At 38.4% G+C, this 20,678-nt stretch overlaps 1 protein-coding gene across 2 annotated transcripts in view; it reads left to right on the forward strand.

The window, feature by feature from the left end:
* The first annotated feature begins 6,451 nt into the window (after positions 1-6,451).
* Positions 6,452-20,678, forward strand: part of tmx3b (thioredoxin related transmembrane protein 3b) — a 17,613-nt gene continuing 3,386 nt past the window's right edge. The window contains exons 1-16 of one of the 2 annotated variants that reach the window (XM_051882899.1): positions 6,452-6,548; positions 6,647-6,707; positions 7,661-7,700; positions 7,808-7,931; positions 8,721-8,766; positions 10,297-11,558; positions 12,689-12,769; positions 15,314-15,413; positions 16,787-16,864; positions 16,970-17,036; positions 17,159-17,257; positions 17,544-17,601; positions 17,706-17,759; positions 18,783-18,839; positions 19,009-19,138; positions 19,734-19,802. In XM_051882899.1, the coding sequence (XP_051738859.1) occupies positions 15,345-15,413; positions 16,787-16,864; positions 16,970-17,036; positions 17,159-17,257; positions 17,544-17,601; positions 17,706-17,759; positions 18,783-18,839; positions 19,009-19,138; positions 19,734-19,802 (681 nt within the window). In that variant the 5' untranslated portion in view covers positions 6,452-6,548; positions 6,647-6,707; positions 7,661-7,700; ... (3 more) ...; positions 12,689-12,769; positions 15,314-15,344. The remainder of the gene's footprint in view (positions 6,549-6,646; positions 6,708-7,660; positions 7,701-7,807; positions 7,932-8,720; positions 8,767-10,296; positions 11,559-12,688; positions 12,770-15,313; positions 15,414-16,786; positions 16,865-16,969; positions 17,037-17,158; positions 17,258-17,543; positions 17,602-17,705; positions 17,760-18,782; positions 18,840-19,008; positions 19,139-19,733; positions 19,803-20,678) is intronic. The other variant, XM_051882898.1, reaches the window with a different exon arrangement.

The following is a 20,678-nucleotide window of genomic DNA, read 5'->3' on the forward strand; positions in this document are numbered from 1 at the left end:
GCAGGCAGCAAACAATCACAGTCCAGGAAACAGGCAAAGATCAGGGTAGGCAGCAAAGGGTCGCAGGGAATAAACAGTCCAATCGGAAACCAGGAAACAGTCCACAAGAAAACGCTTAGAAATGATCACCACGGCAAATCAAGACTTCGCCAAGGGTGTGTGTGTGTGTGTCTTAAATAGTCCAGGTAATGATCTGCAGGTGTGTGTGGCAATTGGTGATTGGTGCATGTGATTGGAAGGGAGGATTGTGGGAAGTGGAGTCCAGGAACTGACAGGAACAGACAGTGATCGTGACAAGCAGCTGCATTTTGTACTAATTGTAGCTTGTTTATTGAGGAAGCAGGGCAACCAGCTAGTAATGCATTACAGTAATCTAGTCTAGACGTCATGAATGCATGAACTAACTTTTCTGCATCAGAAACAGATAATATGTTCTGTAGCTTAGCAATGTTTCTGAGGTGGAAGAAGGCTGTTTTTGTAACATATGAAATATGATTTTCAAAGGACAAGTTGCAGTCTAATATAACACCCAGGTCTTTAACTGTCGAGGATGGAGTAACAGTACATCCTTCTAAATGCAAATTGTAGTCTGAGAGATTCTGTACAAGTTTTTAGTCCAATAAGTAATACTTCAGTCTTATCTGAATTTAATAGAAGAAAATTACTGGTCATCCAATGTTTTACTTCTTTAACACACTGTCAGCTTGGATAATTTAGAGATTTCATCTGGTTGTGTTGAAATATATAACTGAGTATCATCGGCATAGCAGTGGAAACTAATTCCATGTCTTCTTATAATATTACCAAGTAGCAGCAAAGATACTGAAAATAGCAGAGGGCCTAACACAGATCCTTGCGGCACTCCATGATTTACTATCGTTATCTTAGATTTTTCCCCGTTTAAATAAACAAAATTGTGATGGTCTGATAGATACGACCTAAACCACCGTAATGCCTGTCCCTGGATACCAGTGTAATTCTGTAGTCGATCTAGGAGTATTTTATGATCTATAGTGTCGAACGCAGCACTGAGATCAAGTAACACTAGTATTGCGATACAGCCTTGGTCAGAAGCTAGAAGTAAGTCATTTGTAATTTTAACGAGCGCAGTTTCTGTGATATGATGAGGCCTGAATCCTGACTGACATTTTTCATAGATAGCGTTTTTTTGCAAGAAGGAGCACAATTGGACCGACACCACTTTTTCTAGTATTTTAGACATAAATGGAAGATTTGAAATGGGTCTGTAATTTGCCAATACATTTGGATCTAATTGTGGTTTCTTAATGAGAGGCTTAATAACTGCTAACTTGAACGATCATGGAACATGACCTAGAGATAAAGACGAGTTAATAATATTGAGAAGAGGCTCTTCTGCTACAGGTAACAATTCTTTCAGTAGTTTAGTGGGTATTGGATCTAATAAACATGTTGTTGGTTTAGACGCTGTGATAAGTTTATTTAGCTCTTCCTGTCCTATAGTTGTAAAGCACTGCAACTGTTCTTGAGGGACGATAATTGAGGCTGAATCATAAAACCCTGTCAAAGGTTGTACATTTACAATTGTATTTCTGATGCTTTCGATTTTCTCAGTAAAGAAATTCATAAAGTCATCGCTACTAAACTGTAATGAAATATTTTGTTCTGGTGATGTCTGTTTATTAGTTAATCTAGCCACTGTACTAAATAACCTTGGATTGTTTTGGTTATTTTCTGAGTTTGCGGAGATGCTCGGCCCTGGCTGCTTTTAGAGTCTTTCTATAACGGGACGAGCTGTCTTTCCACGCGATTCTGAAGACCTCTAAACGAGTTTGTCTCCATTTGCATTCTAGATTACGAGTTTCTCTCTTGATAGCGTGAGTAATACTGTTGTACCATGATGCAGTATTTTTCTCTCTAACCTTTTTTAATCTCATCGGTGCAACAGTATCTAATGTACTAGAGAAAATGGTGCCCATACAAGTCATATCCTCAGGTTCATTTGTGTGTTTGGGTACAATGAGCAGGTGAGACAGATCAGGCAGTTTATTTGTGAATTTATCTTTAGTTGTCGGAAGAATTGTTCTACCTAGTCGATATCGCGGCGCAATTTGACAAATACCATCAGTACGCATGTTACAAGGTAATGATCAGTGATATCATCACTTTGTGGTACAATTTCTATATCGGTAGGATTGATTCCATGTGATATAATTAAATCTAGTGTACGATTAAAATGATGAGTGGGTCTAGTGACGGTTTGTTTGACCCCAAAGGAGTTTAGTAAATCTGTAAACGCAGCCCCTATCACATCATTTGTATTGTCTACATGAATGTTAAAATCTCCAACAATCAGCGCTTTATTGACGTTGACTAATAGGTCTGAGAGAAAGTCTGCAAACTCTTTTAGGAAATCAACGTAAGGCCCTGGAGGTCTATAAACAGTAACCAGAGCAAGAGATAGTAGCGACTTTTTACTTTTTAGTAGCGACTTTTTACTTTTTTATTAATACTTATAGTAAAGTCACCATGAAATCAAAAATTGTTTTTTGATTTTTTGTTATTTTTTATGTAATATTGCAGTGTTTATTCTAAATGATTTATCGGTGCACATCATCATTATTGTGTTAAATTCATGTTCCTGGTAATCTTGAATCAGAATATCTTCTCCTCCCTCTTTCAGCATCTCTTCTCTTCTCTGTTGACGAGGGCGGGGCAACCTGTCACTCACATGAGATCCACCAATCTCATGTGAGTTTCGTTCGGATATACGGCACAATAAGGAAGACCAGCGCAACTTCCCTTTCATGATGACTTTAAGTTGCAAGTTATTATAAACTTCAGTCCACGACATGTTGAATGTTTTAACAGGAGGGAACACTGTCATTTTACATGTGATCTCAAGCAAAAGCTCGTGACAGTCTGATGGTGTTTGGAGGAGGAGGACTCCTCAGCACTAAACACTGACACACAGTTTACTGACACGTGTGTGTTCTCCTGATGAAGCATGACAGCACAGATTACACACAATGTTGTAGTTATATATTGCCATATTATGTTATGTCTAATTATAAAGCATTATTATAACTTAAAACAATGTTTATTTTATTACCTCACACATTGTGGATCTGCATTAATTTTGCATTTATTATTTGCAACTGGATATTTTCTATATTATGTATTACACACACACACACACACACACACACATATATATATATATACATATATATATATATATATAAAATCTAAACTTATATAGCCGTATGATCTTTGTGAGCACAGACAATGTTTTGGTCAGGATCAACATCATCTATTCAGTCTGAACTGCTTCCAAATGCCTTTACCGATCAATCCTGGATGGAGCTGAACTTAATCTTCCAGTTCAATCAGAGTGAAGTAACATCCATCCATTCTCCAGACGCTCGTGCCTGATCCGGGGAACACCGTGGATGAGTGACCATGAGTATTGGGACGCTCTCAGGACACTTTACAATCATTGAAGGAACAATCAATTCAAAAGTGTATCAAAGTCACTTTACAGGCGAACGTTCATGACGTCGAGCTTCAGAGAGGTGTGATGAAACATGACAACGACCCACAGCACGATCAGCTACAGAATGGCTGAAAAGAGGAAAGCTTGTTTTTTCCTGACTTTAAGGTCAGCGTCATCCTAGAGAGGGCTGTAATATCCATACGACCCAGAAATATGGAAAAACTGAAACTACACTCTGAATAATAATGTAGTCAATCAAAATGTGAAAAGTGTGTTATTCGTTTGGTCATATTGTGTTTGTCTCTAATTAAGATCAGACCATTTTGTGAGTATCAAATGCAGATATCCAGATATTTCACAAACTTATTGTTTACACTGTAAAATCATAAAATCTGTTGCGTGTCCTAAAATAATAATAATAATAAAGTCAATATTTTTCCACTACAGGGGTGTACAACTATAGATGGGAAAAGATGAAAGAAGAAACATGCAGTTCAATTAAATGAAATCTCATGTTATTTTCCCCTGGTTTAGGTCTGATTAAGAAAGCTTAATTACATTCTATCATTCCACAAACACACTGCCATAAACACCCACTGTTTTATCGCTGAAGAGGGTTCTGTTTCTGATTCTTCATAACAATGAATAAAAATAAGTTATTACAAAAAAGAAAAGAAGCAATAAAAGAGGAAAGAGCGAAAACAATGAGTTAATGGTTGCAATGTTAATGAACTGAGTGCATGAAGTGAAGGATGCAGATGTGTTACAGATGTTCATTATAATAACACTGCTGCCCTCTAGTGCCCGTCACTGTTCACACACTGTTACACACACACACACACACACACACACACACACACACACACACACACACACACACACACACATTAGTCCTGAAACATTTCTTACACATTTCAGTCTTTTCTCTTGAAAACTCTTCATGGCCCGTCATGCAGCTTCAGCTTTTCTGAGACTTTTTTTTTATATATTTTTTTTATTTGACCTATTTTTAGACACAGTATTTTTAGACAACACTACACAAACACCAGTCCTCAGTGATGTGATGAACGTGACATGATCCTTCCCAAAATCAGCTGCATATGAAGAATTTGAGCCTCCAAAAACTGCAGGATCATGAATCTGCTCAAATACAGACATATGAAGCAGACACACAAACAGCACCTGCAAACAAACCTGTGACAAATTATAATATTAATAATCACACATAATAAAATATAATTTGTCCCAATCATGTTTTTGATCCAGTCTGAGTCGTTTAATAGGTAAATGTGACTACCTGCAGTGTCCATAACTTCATCTGTTTATGAAATATATCCTTGTTAATGCCTCTGTAAAACACTTATTACTGAAGACAGTGATCATAGCATTCGAGAGAATTTGGTGAAACAAACTCCTATAAAAGCGACAACTATATTCATTAGCTGCTGAATCTTTGGAAGAATCCTGTTCATTTGCTCAGCCTCCTCACCAGCTAACCCTCGGTAAAGGAATGTAATGATCTCTTTAACTTTTGTTTGCAACATCAGTATATTAATATAAATAATTCGATACACAGCTATGAAGAGAAGAGTTTAAAAGTTATTGATTCAGAAATTATAAAGAAGGCTGAGATGCTGTGGACACAGGAGCTCATGGTTCACAGTCTCTTCTTCAGTGTTTGAACTTGAGTTGATCTGCTCTTCATCACCAAATGCTTCTGCGTTGGAAATTAGCCTTTTCTCACACCTTCAGTCCACACAAAACCTTTGGAATAGTCTAATCGTTTTATTGTAACCAAAACAAATCTTTATTTAATGAAAACTAGTTTAAGTATAATATACTCTCTCTTCATTGATGTGATGGACATTGATAATATTCTCATCTTCAGTGACATCTGAGTAAAAGATGGATTTGTATGTCATTTTACACCGTTGCAAATGCCATATAGCTATAAACCTGCTCTCTTCTGAGATTCTCTCATGTCAGAGACTGAAAGTGACACCGCACATGTTAGACGTGTTTGTATCGACAGATTTCACCCATCAGACGACACGACAGCTTCACAGAGTTTGCCTGCGTCTCAATGTGCATACTATCCACACTGTGACATTAGTAATGTTCAATACTATTTAGGGTGGAGATGATAGTATGCACATTGGGATGCAGGGTTTGAATTGAAGAGTTAATGAAGCGTTACCTTACTTTTACAATTTTTCCTAAAGTGAACAAACTTTAAAGTATTAAAAGACATTGATCTGTCTAAGGATTTTTTTAGGTCAAAATTTGATTATGGGAAAAACTCTTGTCGTTTCTGTGAGAATGACATTAAAACTCTGAGCACATATTCTTCGATTATAATCATTCAAGATGTTCATTTCAATTCACATTTATTTGTATAGCGCTTTTCACGATACATATCGTTTCAAAGCAGCTTTACAGAGAATGCATGTCAACATTACAATTTAGAGAATGCAGTTAGCTAATAATGTAATAATTTAGGCAATTAATTTACAATCACTGTTAGCAATTTAATTGAAGGTAGATACAAAGAGCTCCTGGAAAAATGAATTACACATTAACAATAATTAGGATATATAGAAATTTGGGAATGTGCGTGTTGATCCAGATGTTGTGTCAGATGTACAACAAACATTCATGTAAACCCATTAGATATAACCAAGTTAAATTTGATGTACTCAAGAAAGAACACCACTTTTTGGCCAACAACATTTCTGTAACTGTTAAATTCTTTATTCACAAATGTAGATTCTTGAAATGTAGCCTAGGTATTGTAAATACCTAATTATTTACAAATTTATACTGTCACATACATTATATGGTTATGTCTGGTTTAAAAAAAAACTGAAAAAAAAAAAAAAAATTCTCTATGTAGTCTATGTGTCGTCCACTATGTAGGGAACACGTGTGTGGGATTGAGACGCAGCGTGACGCAGCTTCAGCTCTGGACTGGGAAGCGCAGCGGCGTCAGTGCGCATGCGCGCATGGCTGTACTACTGTCTGCATTTCCTGTTGATGCTCTTCTCACGCGGAGTCATGGCGCTGCTCAGAGCGGGTACAGATGCTTTATTTATCACTCTGATGTTCAAATCTTAGATATCATTATCGTGAAATGAGCTGTCTGTCTGATGGTGTGATTGTGTGTGTTTGCAGTTTTCTCCTCTCTTCTCTTCAGCCCGGTGGTGGTGTCTTTGGTGCAGGATCTCGATGACAAGTAAGATAGTCGCTCTCGTTTGATATTTTTTTCTTTTCCAAATTAATTTTCATGAGGTGAACAGTATTTTGAGAAATGTCGACAAATCTAGGGCTCACTAGAAACAGTCTGAGTTTATTGAAATATGAATGAAAGTGTTAAAAAGTTAAGGTGTGTTTGATGTTCTGATCATTAATATCTCTATGATCATATATGACAGATGAATGATTCATATCTCTATGATCATATATGACAGATGCATGATTAATATCTATGTTTGATAAATAAATGGTGGCTGTATGTGTTTTATCATTTGTTGCTGGTTATATCTTGCTTTTAGAAACCAGATTGTGCTTTAATGCTTGATTCAGCCGTAAAGCTCATGATTACAGTTTGCATTGTTTTAAATGAAACTCATGACATTTCTTGAAAAGTAGTTTACTTTTCTGTATTGACGTGTTTTCTATTGAAAGTGAGAAAGTGAAAGTGAGAAGGTGGTGGTCAAAAGGTCAAAGGACGAGATGCTTCAGACTCTGAATGTGATGAAATAGAAATATATATAAAAGATATAGATCTGTTTCTGTGAAGAAATAGATTTGAAGGATAGTTCACCCCAAAAAATGAAAATCTGTCATCAATTATTCTCATGTTGTTAAAAAGACTTTTGTTCATCTGACGCTTAAAATAAATATGAGCATTAAATCCAAGTCTTCTGAAGAGACACAATCACTTTATATGATGAACAGATTTAATTTAGGCTTTTATTCAATAGAAACATTGATCAGCGACTGCAGTATGGTAAACAGAAGCTCAACCTCATTAGTTCTCATGCTTGATCTTCCGTTTGCCATATTTGAGTGCTCTATATTCGTTCTGATCAGCGTTTATGTCCCGTTCAGGAAGAAAACTGAGCGTTACAGTATGGGCCGCTGTTATTTCCTTCAGTAAATGCAAATCTTGTTTATTTTCTGTAGGTTTAAAGACAACAGAATGGATGACGTCTGGCTGGTGGATGTGAGTGTTCGTGCAGACACACACTGCATGATGATGATGTTGATGTAAATGTGGGAAGTCTGATGGAGTGTGTGTGATGTTCGGCTGAGCTCTGTGTTGTGCTGTAGTTTTATGCGCCGTGGTGTGGATACTGCAAGAAACTGGAGCCGATATGGCAGGAGGTTGGAGCCGAACTGACGCGCTCGGGGTCGCCGGTACGAGTGGGTAAAATGGACGCCACTGCATATTCAGGTGGGATTGTGTGATCGAGCAATGAAGCGCTAAACATATTTATGGCATTGAGTCTCCTGTGCACAAGCTCTCTGTAGAGTTACTTTTGTCTTCATTATCCAGTCAAACTGTGTTTGAAAGGTACACTAATTATAATGTAATTAATAAAAAGAAGACTGCAATTTTAATTGCAAACTCCTAACAAAACTATGGAACCTGGACATCAGCTTTTTTTTGTTGAAAAGTGCTTAAAAAGTGCTTGAAATTAAAAAGGAATAGGGTTAGAGTTAGCAAAAATGAATAGTATAAGTAAGTGGTCCTCATTCAGTTCCTGAAACAATTAAACCGTCCGTAATAAAACAAGAACGGACGATCAAGAAGCTTTAGGACAAATAAATACAGCAGAACACAGATGCACATGATCTAAGCAGTGTTTCAGGGCGGTCTGAGACTGAATGAAGTAATCAAATGTAAAGAATCACTGTCATTATTGGGTGTGAATGTGGACTGAAGAGAAAAACATTTTAGCATAAAGCTGCAACCTAACAAATGTATAAAGTGACGGGATCTGAATACTTTAAGAAATGCAATGTGTTGAAACCTCTTTTTCCCCAACCGTTTACAATCACTTAGACGTAACCGAATGTTTTTACAGTTCAAGCGCAATAACTCATGAAAGAGAAATCAATGTGGTTCTCATGACAGGCCAGTGAACACAGGCGAACACAGATTATATGAAAATCCCAATGAAATGTTCATAATAGTTATTTGATGTGTCATGTGACTTTGGTTGTCCGTGTGTTGATGCAGGTATGGCCTCAGAGTTTGGCGTGCGAGGATATCCCACCATAAAACTGTAAGTCTGTCACCAACATTATAAACATTTTAAAATCGATCTGTTTTCAAAGTCAAGGGTCGTGATTTTAAAGGGGTCATGATATGAAAAATCAAGTTTGCCTTGATCTTTTGATTATAAGAGGTACCATTAAAACATCCTGCAAGTTTCAGAGCTTAAAACGTCCTCCTGATTATAAACAAAGCATTTTTTAACAAGCCCCCAAAACTGTTTGGATATTGCAGGATCTGTGATGTCACACGGGCAAATACATTTAAATATGACTGCCTCCAGAGCAAGGATCGACCAATAGTTATACATCATCATATCATAGGCCCCGCCCACTGGCGTTCTGTCACTAAACGGCTGACATTTGCCTACACTGGATGTGAGCGTCGCGTCAAAAGCAAATAGAAGTCATTATAATCACTGATGCTGTCTACACTGATGCAGTATTCAGATGTGTGTTCAGTTTCTGACATCTGTCGACAACAGGACGAATGGAAGAGTGAAAGAACGTTTGCTTTCACACGTCCAGTTTAAACAGCTGGTTTACGTCTCTGTACAGACTTCAGAAGGATCCAAGTGTCGAAAGCGTATGAGGATTATATGTTTGCTCGGAGCATTTGACTGCAGATTGTTTTGTGAACGAGGCACAGTGTAATGGAGAGTTCACAAAGAAACTTTAGTTGACAGATGAAGCATCACAAGCCGTCAGTAAATGATTTCATAACCCTTTCATGACAGTTTTATATGGATATAGTTTTCAAAACACTTTGTTTTTTAAAAATTAGTTTTTTTGGGAAAAAAACTTTATTAACATTTATAAGTGGACCTCAAGGAACAAATTAAAATAATAAAATCCATGTCATGACCCCTTAATGGAAGCATGTAGAATAAATCTCTGATTGGACACAGAAGTTTGTCTTGATGTTTGTGGCTGCAGAGCTTTAAATGCATGAGTTTTAAAACACACACCTTTATGAGAGGGTTATTTCATGCATGTGGTCTATCAGTTATAGCGGCCCGCTGTCTGCATGCTGATTCAAGCACCGCTGATTAAATACAGAAACAAACAAATATTTAGATAATTAATGAACCTCAATAATTGATTACTCAGTTGATGGATAACTAGGTGACCATAGTAACCCATCCCTACACATTATGTCTACACCTTTTTTTTTTTTTTGGATCAGTGTTTGTCAGATGATGAAATCAAATTAGCATCCATTAAATCAGTTATACAAATACCTGTCTCTATTGTTAAAGCTTGAAGCTGGTCACTTTCACTGCCATTGAGCGGTCAAGCTGGTATCTGTGTTTCTCACTGTTTCTTTGTGTTTCTCAGTGTTTCTTTGTATTTCTTTATGCTCATTGTACATTTTCTTCCTCCAGGTTATTAATAAAATTTTCAGCACTTGTTTTTGATGTGAAATGTTGAAAATGTGGTGGGAGGAGTTGTAAATATATTTTTTTGTTAGAAGTTAATTTCATTTTTTAAATCTTTACTTTTAATGCTTTTGTTTGTTTGTTTATTGTTTTGTTTTTCAGAACAGCATAGGCTGTTGATGTAATTAGGGGCCAAGCACTGAAGGTGTGTAGGCATCTATCGTATCCGTTAGTGTTTTATTATTCCTCCTCTTCTTCTTCCTCTGCTCTTGAGTCTGTAGCAGCCCATAGAACCGTATGGTAAAAAGTCATGAAATTTGGCACACAGATAGAGGACAGTCCCAACTTTCCCCACAGCAGTTTTTGAGTCTCTAACTCAATTGCTCTAGCGCCACCAACTGTTCAAAGTTGCACTCATATTTATGTTAATAACTTTTGAACTGTTTCTGAACTTTCCTTCTAGCCCTTTGCTCTGATTTTCACAAAAATTGAATCAGATCATCTTCAGACCATGCCGACAAAAAACATGGAATCGAAGCTGATTCGCCGAACTGTTCTCGAATAACGAGCAAACCCATTCGACATAGAGCACGCCAAAATAAAAGCATGTCAACATTACAGTTTAGTAACTGCATCCAAATTATGCAATTTCAGAAATGTACATATATAAATCATGCAGTTAGCTAACAATGTATTAATTTAAACAATGTGTTAATTTAATGTAAAAACAATGAGCTCATTAAAGTAATTAATACATGTTAAATAGGATATATATAGGATATATAACAAAATCACGAGACTGGTCTCTTTAGATTTGTGCAGCATGCCTATTGTAATGAAACTGGTCTTAATGGACTCATTGGGTCACGCCGAGAACAGATACCAATTTTGCCATAGTCGGCCGAAGTTCCTGTCCGCCATTTTGATTTTGGCAAACTGCATCTGAGGCTGTATCTCTGGAAAGACACCAAACTTTATGTGTGTAATTGTCACCCAACACTGACCAAACCAGATCAATACAGTGTTAGCTCTGCCTATTGTTCAAAAGTAATAAGCAATTATAGCACATTACAAGTGAATGTATTTATGGCCTTTCAACCATTTTGCTAAAAATTTTCTCCAAATGTCTTTACTCGTTTGTGCAGATGGTCTGATTGTCCATGCCGTGATTTTAAGCTCCTCATTCTGCCTCTCTGGTGCTTGACCCCTTAATTACTGCTTGCAGCTTTATTTTTCAATCTATTATTTCCATCATTACTAAACTACACGATTGGAGAGTCGGAGCGTCTGTATGGAGTCGGGAGTGAAGCTCATTCCCGTGGGATTCTGGGATCAGGGGAGGCAGGTGTTGATGAAACTCCCCATGAGGCTAATGCTTCGCCTAATGAAGGACAAAGTCTCTCCCCCAAGAAAACGTTGTCAAAGTACATTTTTATCATTATACTTATTCATTTCCTTTGTTATATTATTGCTTTGATCGGCACCCTGGGGTTTCCAGTTTATATCTGTCAATCATAAACCTCGTCTAGCAGCTGAACATTCAAGATTCATATAAGCCACGGGTCTGTCAGAGGCTCTGGTCTTGTTGACTGTCTGAGACGCTGACAGTGCGGCAGAGAGCAGGACTGGGATGTTGTCGGTTGACTTTGCACTCTCTGGAGATGACTGGAATAGTCTTGTGTACTTCTGTAACCATAGAAAACTGTCCTTTATGGGTGTTTGTATAAACAACAGCAGTTGCTGGAGCGATATCTTAAGACGCATTGCATCATTTGCTTGACAGTGGAGGGTTAATATATATAATATTTATATATACACACATAAACAGTGGTGCGACTTGGACTCTTTGAAGACCAGTTGTGTTGCTGATTTCTGGATCATTTGTAGAGGTTAAACCGCACACGTTGTAAGTCCAGCCAGAAGAGCGTTGCAGTAGTCCAGCCTAGAAAAGACAAAGTGGACAAGAAGTTGTTGCATGTTTGGTTATAAGAAAGGCCTGATCTTCCTGATGCTGTGCATTCAGTGCAAACCTGCGTAACCGTGCCGTCTGCAGTGGGATCTGAGATCTGTGCTTTGAATACCCGTTACCCATCAAAGACACCTGAGCAAGTTACTAGAAAAATGTGCATATTTGCAAACAGATCATTCTGTTTTTTTTCCCTTAAAAGTTTCTATTTGTTTGTTACATGAATTTTGTTGGCTTCGAAGTTCGATATTACATTAAAGGTGTAAAAAGATCTTGCATGATTTTACTTCCATTTTTTTACATCTCAGAAAGCTGCAGTTTGAGCAGGGGTGTGTACTGATATACCCACTGTATCACACGATCTGAATGAACTTCGCATCGCCTGCAGTGCACATCTAGTCATAGATTATCCCTGACATATGCTTACATTGTTGATTAAATCAAGATTTGTTTCTGAAATCAGTAAAGTCTCTCTCTCTCTCTCTCTCTCTCTCTCTCTCTCTCTCTCTCTCTCTCTCTCTCTCTCTCTCTGTCTCTCTCTCTCTCTCTCTCTCTCTCTCTCTCTCTCTCTCTCTCTCTCTCTCTCAGGTTGAAGGGCGAGCTGGCTTATAATTACAAAGGACCGAGAACCAAAGACGACATAATCGAGTTCGCCAACAGAGTGGCTGGGTGAGAAATTAATACAGATACTGTTGAACCTTTAGCTAGATTTTTTATTTATTTATTTTTTTTTATTTTAAAAATGATTTCTTTTATATATTCTAAATGTTTTAAAAGCTATTGGACATAATTCAATGTATGGTTATAAACCATATGTGCATTATGACGTTTTTGCAGCAGGATTGTTCTGACATCCATAACTGGTCTTGAGTTCATATTAAACAACAGTGATTTGTGTAAATACCACTATCTTTTTACACTTAACAACTGTAAAACTCCTGTGAATATGGCACAGTGAAGTGAATGTGGGTAGTTTACACTACAGTGGTGGTCAGAATTATTGGCACCCTTGGTAAATATGATCAAAGATGACTATAAAAATAAATCTGCATTGTTTATCCTTTTGATCTTTATTTCATAAAAGTAGCAAAAAACTAACCTTTCATTGAAGGAACACAATTGAAAGTGGAGGGAAAATCACATTATGAAATAAATGTTTTTCTCCAAAACACATTGGCCACAATTATTGGCACCCTTTTATTCAAAACTTTTTGCAACCTCCTTTTCCCAAGATAACAGCTCTGAGTCTTCTCCTATAATGCCTGATGAGTTTGGAGAACACCTGACAAGAGATCAGAGATCATTCCTTCATACAGCATCTCTCCAGATCCTTCAGATTCCCAGATCCATGCTGGTGCTTCTTCTCTTCAGTTCACTCCACTCATTTTCTTTAGGGTTCAGGTCAGGGGACTGGGACGGCCATGGCAGAAGCTTCATTTTGTGCTCAGTGACACATTTTTGTGTTGGTTTTGATGTTTGTTTTTGGTTCATTGTCCTGATGGAAGATCCAATCACGGCCCATTATTGGATTTCTAGCAGAAGCGGTCAGGTTTTGATTTTTTATCTGTTGGTATTTAATCCATGATGACATGTATCTGAACAAGATGTCCAGGACCTCCAGCAGAAAAATAGCCCCACAGCATTAAAGATCCAGCAGTATATTTAACCGTGGGCATGGGGTATTTTTTATCCATGTGTGCACCAAACCCATCTGGTGGGTTTGCTGCCAAAAGCTTTTTTTAGTTTCATCTGACCACAGAAGCCGGTCCTGTTTGAAGTTCCAGTCGTGTCTGACAACTGAATATGCTGGAGATTGTTTCTGGATGAGAGCAGAGGATTTTTCTTGAAACTCTCCCAAACAACTTGTGGTGATGTAGGTGCTGTTTGATAATTTTTTTAGGCTTTCTGAGACTCAAGACTCAACTAATCTCTGCAATTCTCCAGCTGTGATCCTTGGAGAGTCTCTGGTCACTCAAACTGTCCTCCTCACCGCACATTAGGAAGATGTAGACACACGTCCTCTTCCAGACAGATTTGTAACATCTTTAGTTGATTGGAACTTCTTAATTATTGCCCTGATGATGGAAATGGGGATTTTCAATGCTTCAGCTTTTTTCTTACAGGCACTTTCTATTTTGTGAAGCTCAACAATCTTTTGCTGCACATCAGAACTATATTCTCTGGTTTTACTCATTGTGATGAATGATTCAGGGAATTTGGCCTTTGTGTTTCCTCATGTTTATACTCCTGAGGAACAGGAAGTCATGGCTGGACAATATCATGTTCATGATCACCCTGGTGTGCTGAAAATGTAAATATGAATGGGAATATACTTCAGAGATATTTACTCATAAAAAATTCTAGGGGTGCCAATAATTGTGGCCAACGTGTTTTGGAGAAAAACATTTATTTCATTATGTGATTTTCCCCTCCACTTTCAATTCTTTTCCTTCAATGAAAGGTTAGATTTTTGCTAATTTTATGAATTAAAGATTAATAGGATAAACAATGCAGATTTATTTTTATAGTCATCTTTGATCATATTTACCAAGGGTGCCAATAATTCTGACCACCACTGTGTATATGTGGGTTATATTAATGTAGTCATCAGTTCTTATAGATCAGTCCTGTTCCTGCAGAGGTGAATGTTTGTGGGACCGACGGTTCAGTAGAGACGCCCTGAAAGGGGTTTGAGTGATTAAAAATCAATATCTAGCCTGATTAAAAATATGTCATCTGCAACAACACACAGTGAAACCGACACGTTTGGCTGTTGACTATGAACTCCATCATAATGCAGTAAACATGAGCAGAGATCTCCACATGACAGACCCACGACCGGCTGCTTGCTTTCTCTCCAGTACTGTCGGAAGAATTGAGTAGCAGAAATGAAATGAAATGCAGAGTGTGTATATGAGGACATTAACTGTGACAGGATGCCAGAGCGGTCTGTGGTTTCAAGGCATTTTTATGATGTTGTAGTTTGTACCAAAACTTGCTTGCGTCTGTTACACTCAAAAGTGTGTACTTTTTATTCACACAGACTACATAGTTTTAGGGTGCATTATAAGCAGGTGAGTTGAAGCAGGTTGAAGCTAAACTGCAGGAAAGTGCAGGATTGGACACTCATGGCATAGATAAACCTGAAAAAGATCCTCACACAATGCCATGTTCTCATGTTTGTGTGTGTGTGTGTGTGTGTGTGTGTTTCAGACCAGCGGTGCGATCCCTCCCGAGCAGACAGATGTTTGAGCACGTGTTGAAGAGGCACAATGTGCTGTTTCTGTATGTTGGAGGGGAATCTCCTCTTAAAGTGAGCTGATCTTCATATCTCCACTTGACTTTGTGAATGTTTTGGTTTGTGAATCAATTTTTTTAGTTCCTGTGTGTAGTTAAACCTCGCAGACAGCTGAACTCAAACAGGCCTCTGATAGAAACACAGCAGTGTGTGAACCTTTCATTCTCCTGCAAACACAAGTGTGTCAGTTTATCAGCTGTTTCATCAGATCAATAATCACAGAATAGGTGAGTGTGTGAGCGCTTTGATTTCCGACCGTCACTGAAACTGTCATGTGTCTCCTTCAGTATTCACACAATAGTTTCTCAGTGCTAATGTCACACCATAATAAATTAAAACCAATTCAGATTTCATACTTCTTAATTAGAGATTGATCAATATTGATTTTTTCTGTTTGTATGTCCAATAACCGATATGCTGAGCTGATTTTTTTTATTTTATTTTTTTTTACTTAGGCTTTTAATAAATTTAATCATTTTATCACAGCAATAAAACAGCAACAGTAATATTAACAATAGGCAAAATAAATGGACAAAGTGTTGAAATGAAGAGCGTGACTGACAGACAAGCTTTAGGTGTTTATATAGGCTGAAGAGTGAAGACAACTTATACGTGGTCAGAAAAGTAACAAACACACTGTTAATGACCAGTTGTGTTAGTGTTTATCTCAAATGTCATTTTATCAGTTATTAATAATGTGTCTGTTGGTCTGGGTTATAAAACACCTGCTAAAAGTGCTGTTTTTAGAGTTTTCCAGTTAGCAAATGACATGCTCTCAGTTCAACACCCAGCAGATGGCGCCATTTATCTGTTTATTTCATATTATAGAAACCATTTGATTATGTAAAAACGCTGAAATATCAAATCATATCATGACAAAAGCGAATTATGAACTTCCATTGACAACTTACGCAGTGCATCACAGTTTATCTTGCAGGCTTATGCTAAAAGGAACGCACCGAAATTTCATCCACCGAAAAATTTTGGCCGAAACAGTGACGTTTAATTAGCACTTCTCAGATGGCGCATTTGGACTAAGCAGCATTTATTTCATGCACACAACATGAATAAACTACACCTGTTAAATGTGTCGGCTGTGTGACGCTAGCGCTGGGTTGACGATATCAGTGTCATGATATAGATTCTTACATCTCAAGATCGATCTTTCAGTCTGTGCTGTTTTCAGGTGATGCGTGAACAATAAACGTTGTAATACTCATGTCATTATACACATTTTTGTCCTCATAAACCATACAAGAACACACTCACAGACACACACACACTCTCACACACACACTCACTCTCTCTCTCTCACACTCACACACACACACACACACACACCTTTAATTCCTCTATCAATCACATTAATGTTGCTGTTGTGATTTCAGGAGAAGTACATCGAGGTGGCGTCTGAGCTCATTGTCTACACGTATTTCTTCTCTGCGTCTGAAGACGTCTTAACGGAGGTGAAGCGAGTCATTTTCAGAAGCAGCTGCTTGTACTTTCATATATCCATGTCTGTTGTGTTTAAATACTCTTCACGTGAGATTTCCCGTCTTCTTTTCCTGTAGTCCGTGACTCTGCCTGAATTGCCTTCAGTGGTCGTCTTCAAAGATGGAACCTATTTCACGTATGATGGTAAGAGAAGAAAACTGTAAACCATCGTCTAGTTTACGCTCATGCCAGTCAGCATCATTTGGCAGAGCTGTTTCCACAGATTCTTCATTTCAGCACAATAACAGCTTCATGTTTTGTTTCAGAGTATGAAGACGGCAGCTTGTCATCCTGGGTAAATCGCGAGCGTTTCCAGAGTTACCTGCCGATCGATGGCTTCACGCTGTATGAGCTGGGAGAAACCGGTGAGTGACGCAGAACATCAATCCACACATGAGCTTTTGCTCAGATGATGGTTAGCATTAGAGGTAGAATATCATATGCTGGATAGAAAGAGCACTTCTAGAGTAACCTTGTGTGTAAACATACTTGAAATGAATATATTGATCACATAACACGCATATAACAGCTTAGACTGGGTTTCTTCAGCACCTTGATGAATGTACATTATTCAAAGCAGGTCAGCAAGAACTTTTTTCTGTCTTGAAACTATGGCTATTGTTTTCCTTTCTTTCTGTTTCTGCGTGACAGGTAAATTGGTGGCGATTGCCGTTACTGACGAGAAAGATCCAACAGAGCAAAGCATCAGGTACAGACGTCCCATTGAATGACTCTATCATGTGATGCTGCGATGTCTGTCCTGTTCTTTAGTGCTTGAAGAATTGACTATAGAATTGATTCCTTTTAATTCAGGTTAAAGCGTCTGATCCAGAGAGTGGCTGCGGAGCACAGGGATCAGTTCAACAGGTGAGAGACTCAGAAACACCAGCCCTCGAATCTTCAGAGCCTCGACTGCAAACAAACCCTCTGAGATAACATGTTATTGTCACTCAGAAGATTTTACCAGAGGAAATGATTCCCTGACAGAAAAATACGTGAATTTCACATGTTTTCCACTTGTGGTCACAATACTGCACGTTTTCAGTTTCGCCATAATATTTTCATCAAGTGCAGTAATGTTAGTAATTTATTCAAGTCAAAAATATTTTTTATATCAGAATCAGATCAAAATAAATTCATTTAAACCAGCAAAACATTTTTATGGGTTAAATCAGGTAGAAAAAGTTCTTTTAAGTAACAGTTGCAGGTTTTTCACAGTGCATCAGTACACTTTATTATTTGTAATATTTTATCTTTACCCGTTGTATATTTGCCCAGTATACTGGCAGGGGAATTTTATCTTTATGAAATTATATGCTGGGGTGTAATTTTGTCATCATGACATGATGATTTGGACATGATTTTCAACAGTGAAACCGGTTGTCTTTGTTTGAATGGATGTCGGTGGAGGAGAGGCTTGATCACGTTATGATCTGACAGTCGTCAGCGTCTTTACCGTTCAACATTCACTGTGGAGAAGTTCTTCGATCTGATTTGACCTTGATTTGACCTTGATTTGACCTTGATTTGACCTTGATTTGACCTGATGTAAATGTCTACCTTGAATGTAATGTTAGTTGCTTTGGATGAAAGTGTCAAATGCATCAGTGTCGATGTGAATGCTCTGACACTCATCTTACAGTAGGTAGTCAACCAAACCGTAGATTACCGCTGCGTGTAGGAAAGCGTGTGACTGCTGACACACAATATCTCGCGTGGATGATCACATGAATGTTGTTTTTGCCCTTGCTGTGTGTGTCACTATCGTGGTGTTTCTGTAATGACGCTCAGTCTCACATCAGCACAGCACTTACAGTACAGTAGTTTACAGGCGTTCATGATTGCAGTAGGTCACATGGGTCTCACGCGCTCTTGCTTTCTGCGTTCCAGGGATTTCCAGTTCGGCCACATGGACGGTAATGACTACATCAACAGCCTGATCATGAGGTGAGTGTCTGTGGATCAGCTTCGCACATCATGGCTTATTTCCTGAAGGTTGCACAAAGGTTAGATGATGGGAGAATGGTTATGTGATAGATAACATAATTTGCATGTCATAATATACTGTATATACTGTAACATCAGCACTCACGCTCTTCATCTTGTTGGGCTGTAGTGAGGTGTCTGTGCCCAGCGTCATCATCCTCAACACCTCAAATGAGCAGTACTTCCTGCCGGACGAACCGCTGGAGAGTCTTCAGCAGATGCTGCAATTCTTCAACAGTGTTCTGGACGGCAGCGCTCCGGTAACAGCACCACATCTGATCACAGTCGAGTTTACAGTAGGGTTTACAGTCGAGTTCACAGTCGAGTTCACAGTTCTTTCTCTGTGTCTGCGAGACACCTTCAGTCACTCGGATCACATCATCTTAAGAAATCTGGGTAACACTTTACAATAAGGTTCAATTAACACTGGTTAATGCATTAACGAACAATGAGTGATACATTTCTTACAGTATGGGTTGATCTTTGTTAACGTTAGATGCAACTTTTGTTTTTAATAATTTATTAGTAAATGTTGAAATTAACATGAACTGAGATTAATAAATGCTTTAGTAGTATTTTTTTATTATTAGTTCATTAACCAATATAGTTAAATAATGTTAAACGAAACCCTGTTGTAAAGTGTTGCCAAAATCATTTCTTTTCACAATTGAATGATACGAGTTAAATTCAGAGCGAACACTTGAGTAGCTTTAGTTAACGCTAATAACCCTGGAAGTTACATGAGATATTTACATGTTTCCCAGAAGACAAAATAAGTACAGTTTACCCCAGTTATCCAATTCAAAAAGTTTATTTAGTTCAGATGATTAACATCTTGCATCATATTCCCAACAGGCTTATGGAGGAGATGGAATATTCCAGAGAATCAAGCGTGTGGCGTTTGATGCCAGATCCACAATAATGGTAAGCTGAGGTTAAGAAAATAAACTCAGTTTAAATAAACCATTAATTAAAATATAATTTTTAGTGTTATTTTGACAGCAGCCATCAGCTTTTACGCTAGAAACTGCTGAAGCTGAAGGCTGAGTATGTCTTTGAGCTGACTGGACCTGCTCCAGAAATCGTCTCGGGTTCCGAATGTAACCATGGTTCCCTCAGAAGGGGAACTCGCACTGTGTCCTAGGACGCTAATGGGGAACAAATGCCCACTCCGCCCTGCTTAACGAATGAGTTCTGCGCCATGAGTCAATAATTTCAACGGAATTAACTGGAGTCACAGCGGTTGTCTGTCCATCGGTGCGCACCAGCCGTCGTCATTGACTCTATTCCCTAGGGCCAGAAACCCCGGCTACAAAGGGCAGCTTAGCTCAGGGCCTGATATTAAAAAAAAAAAAAAACTTTAAAGGGAACATGGCCAAGGATGAAACATCCTGCCAGTCACAGGGCATACACCCCTGACAAGTGGAGGTCTCACGAAGGGAGACCTAGCAACACTCAGAGGAGCTCTAAGAACGAAGGCCTCAGCAAAAAGACTCTCTGAAGCGAGAGGAGGTGTAGCTATGTTCTACGCTAAGGACTGCTTATCAAGAAGGCTCAAAGAGAAGCCTAACACTCGATACTGCCATCCAGGCACAGCTCTGGGGAAGAGGCCTCAGCAGGACGCAACGCCACCTTGAAGACAGTTATCCAGGGAGTCTCCAAAAGAGAGCCTACCACCCAATGTACTGCCTTCATGGAGCTCTTCGAGTGGAGGCTTCAGCGACCCCCTGTAGCGAGAGGAAGCCTAACTATGGTCTACGCTAAAAGACCACCTCACCAAGGAGGCTCACAGAGAGTCGC

Source organism: Ctenopharyngodon idella, chromosome 23 (assembly GCF_019924925.1).
Source record: "Ctenopharyngodon idella isolate HZGC_01 chromosome 23, HZGC01, whole genome shotgun sequence".
Classification (NCBI taxonomy): Eukaryota; Metazoa; Chordata; class Actinopteri; order Cypriniformes; family Xenocyprididae; genus Ctenopharyngodon; species Ctenopharyngodon idella.